The 2,033-nt window shown below is 36.8% G+C and overlaps 1 protein-coding gene across 1 annotated transcript in view; it reads left to right on the top strand.

Annotated features, from left to right (window-relative positions):
* Nucleotides 1–2,033, top strand: part of LOC101861963 (cystathionine gamma-lyase) — a gene marked incomplete at its 5' end in the record, with an annotated part of 31,870 nt that overhangs the window by 25,180 nt on the left and 4,657 nt on the right. The window contains 1 exon segment of the mRNA XM_005101769.2: nt 184–236. Within this exon segment, the coding sequence (XP_005101826.1) occupies nt 184–236 (53 nt within the window).

The following is a 2,033-nucleotide window of genomic DNA, read 5'->3' on the forward strand; positions in this document are numbered from 1 at the left end:
CAGATTTTCAGTAAAGTGTTTTTATAGGTGTTTAAAGCATTGATTTATCGTTAGACGCCTTTGTTTTGAAATAAAACAGTTTTTTCCTTCTCCTGTAAAATTTACCTCGCTGGGGTTAGCCGGTTTTATCACAAGGCCGACGTTATGTTGGATTACATTTGTGTCATCTCTTGACTATTTCAGATCTTTACTTTGGCAGAAAGTCTTGGTGGGTTTGAGAGCCTGATCGAGCTTCCGTAAGTATATTTTGTCCTATAATATGTTTAGAAATTTATTACCAGTTCTATTAGCATTGAGGAAGTGATGTTGTTTTAGTTATGGAAATGTTTACAGGTATTATAACTCCTGGAGCTATATTGTTTTAGCTGAAATTCATTCTCGAAAAAGTCGTTTACAGATTGCATTTATGTAAATGTTCTTGCAAGAAGATGTTTGTTTTTGAAAAAATGATTTATAGATGCAGTATCAATACTTGTCTTGCTCTGTAAAAAATATTTTTCCCTTGCCTGCTCTGTGGGCGTACCTGTAGCTATACCTGGTACACCCTAACAATTCACTCGCATGTGCACTGTGGGTGTACCTGGTACTCCTGAAATAAAAACTTTTTTGTTTTTTGCCTATCTTCACTTCTATACAGTTTTGAGTAACAACTTGTATACAGTTTTGAATAACAAGAGTTACATCCCGGTTTTCTCTGTCCTCTTGCCGAAGCGATCATGTCTATTTTTAGGTTATTAGTCCAGGGATTCGAATGTAGTAGCTAAAACAGAGAGACATGGTGTGTAGTGTGTTGTGTGTGAATGACGAAGTCAGTCTGCCTCTCAGAAGTTTTTGCGTGCAATCTTCATTCGCCACGATGGCTTAACAAAGGTTCACTAAGTCTACGGGTCAGGTTATTGCAGAAATTTATCGAGATGCAGACAGTGGTGACAAAGATTTCAATTCATCTTACGAAAATATTTGTCATAGATCTAGTCTCCGAGATGACAGGGATCTCGAATACGGAAATGGAATTTTTAAAAATCTCACTTTCACCTGCCAAATTCTTATACAGAAAACTTATACCTAAAAATAAGTAACACTAATGGATTGTGTGTTGATTTTTCTTTTATTTGACATATAGGCCTACTTTCCAAATCTAGCCCTAAAAGTAAGCGAGGTGTAGCCATTCAAAAAGCAGACTGTGTCATACACAGCCACTGTGGAAATTTCCTTAGCACACGCCGTGGACTTATGGTTAGCAGTCAAGGGATTAATCTCTTCATGATGCAAGATCAATTAATACTTCACCAAGCACAATTTTAGATCGCCAGGAATGAAGGAAAGCTCTTGACTAAGCAGTGAATTGCCTTTTACTAGATCCGGTTTGTAAGAATATTTCTGACACTAAAAATGAAAGATTCTTTTCATATGTGAAAAAACTATCACTGGATCTGAATACCACAATTAGTTTCTCTCAGTGTATCTAATATAAATAGTACAGTGAAAACAAAATATCATGGACAGGGCTTGTCGCTATGGTTTTTGTGCTTTACAAGGCATAATGAGCTCCTGCTCGTCAAATCGTCTTACCTCCTTTGCCACTTAAGCAGAAGGGCTCATCATATAGATCTCGAAGGTATTAACCTCGTGTCTGGATGGGGAATGAAGTGCCTTTTGAAAGTTTTCCGAAATTGTGAGTAATAAGAAATTAATTTTTGAAAATCAGTCCTATAAAGTCCCATGAATCACTGGTAATCATTACTTTTGTACTGATATGTAAGGTAATGATATAAACCTGAGACCGGGCTCCAACAGACCTTTTGAACTACTCATATTATTTCATCAACTTTAGTCCTGGTCAAGTTGTTGAACAATAATTTGATCACATTTGAAGATGGTGACATTGCATCCTTTTGACTTTGTATAAGTGGCATCAGAGTACGCCATAGGATAGCTCAGGAAAAGATGTATATCAGTGTAATGGGCAAGAAGGATCATCCACTTCACAAAGCACTTCATGACAACAGGAGAGTCAGAATCAAGAGAGGAAA

The sequence above is a fragment of the Aplysia californica genome, unplaced genomic scaffold, assembly GCF_000002075.1.
Source record: "Aplysia californica isolate F4 #8 unplaced genomic scaffold, AplCal3.0 scaffold00298, whole genome shotgun sequence".
Lineage (NCBI taxonomy): Eukaryota > Metazoa > Mollusca > Gastropoda > Aplysiida > Aplysiidae > Aplysia > Aplysia californica.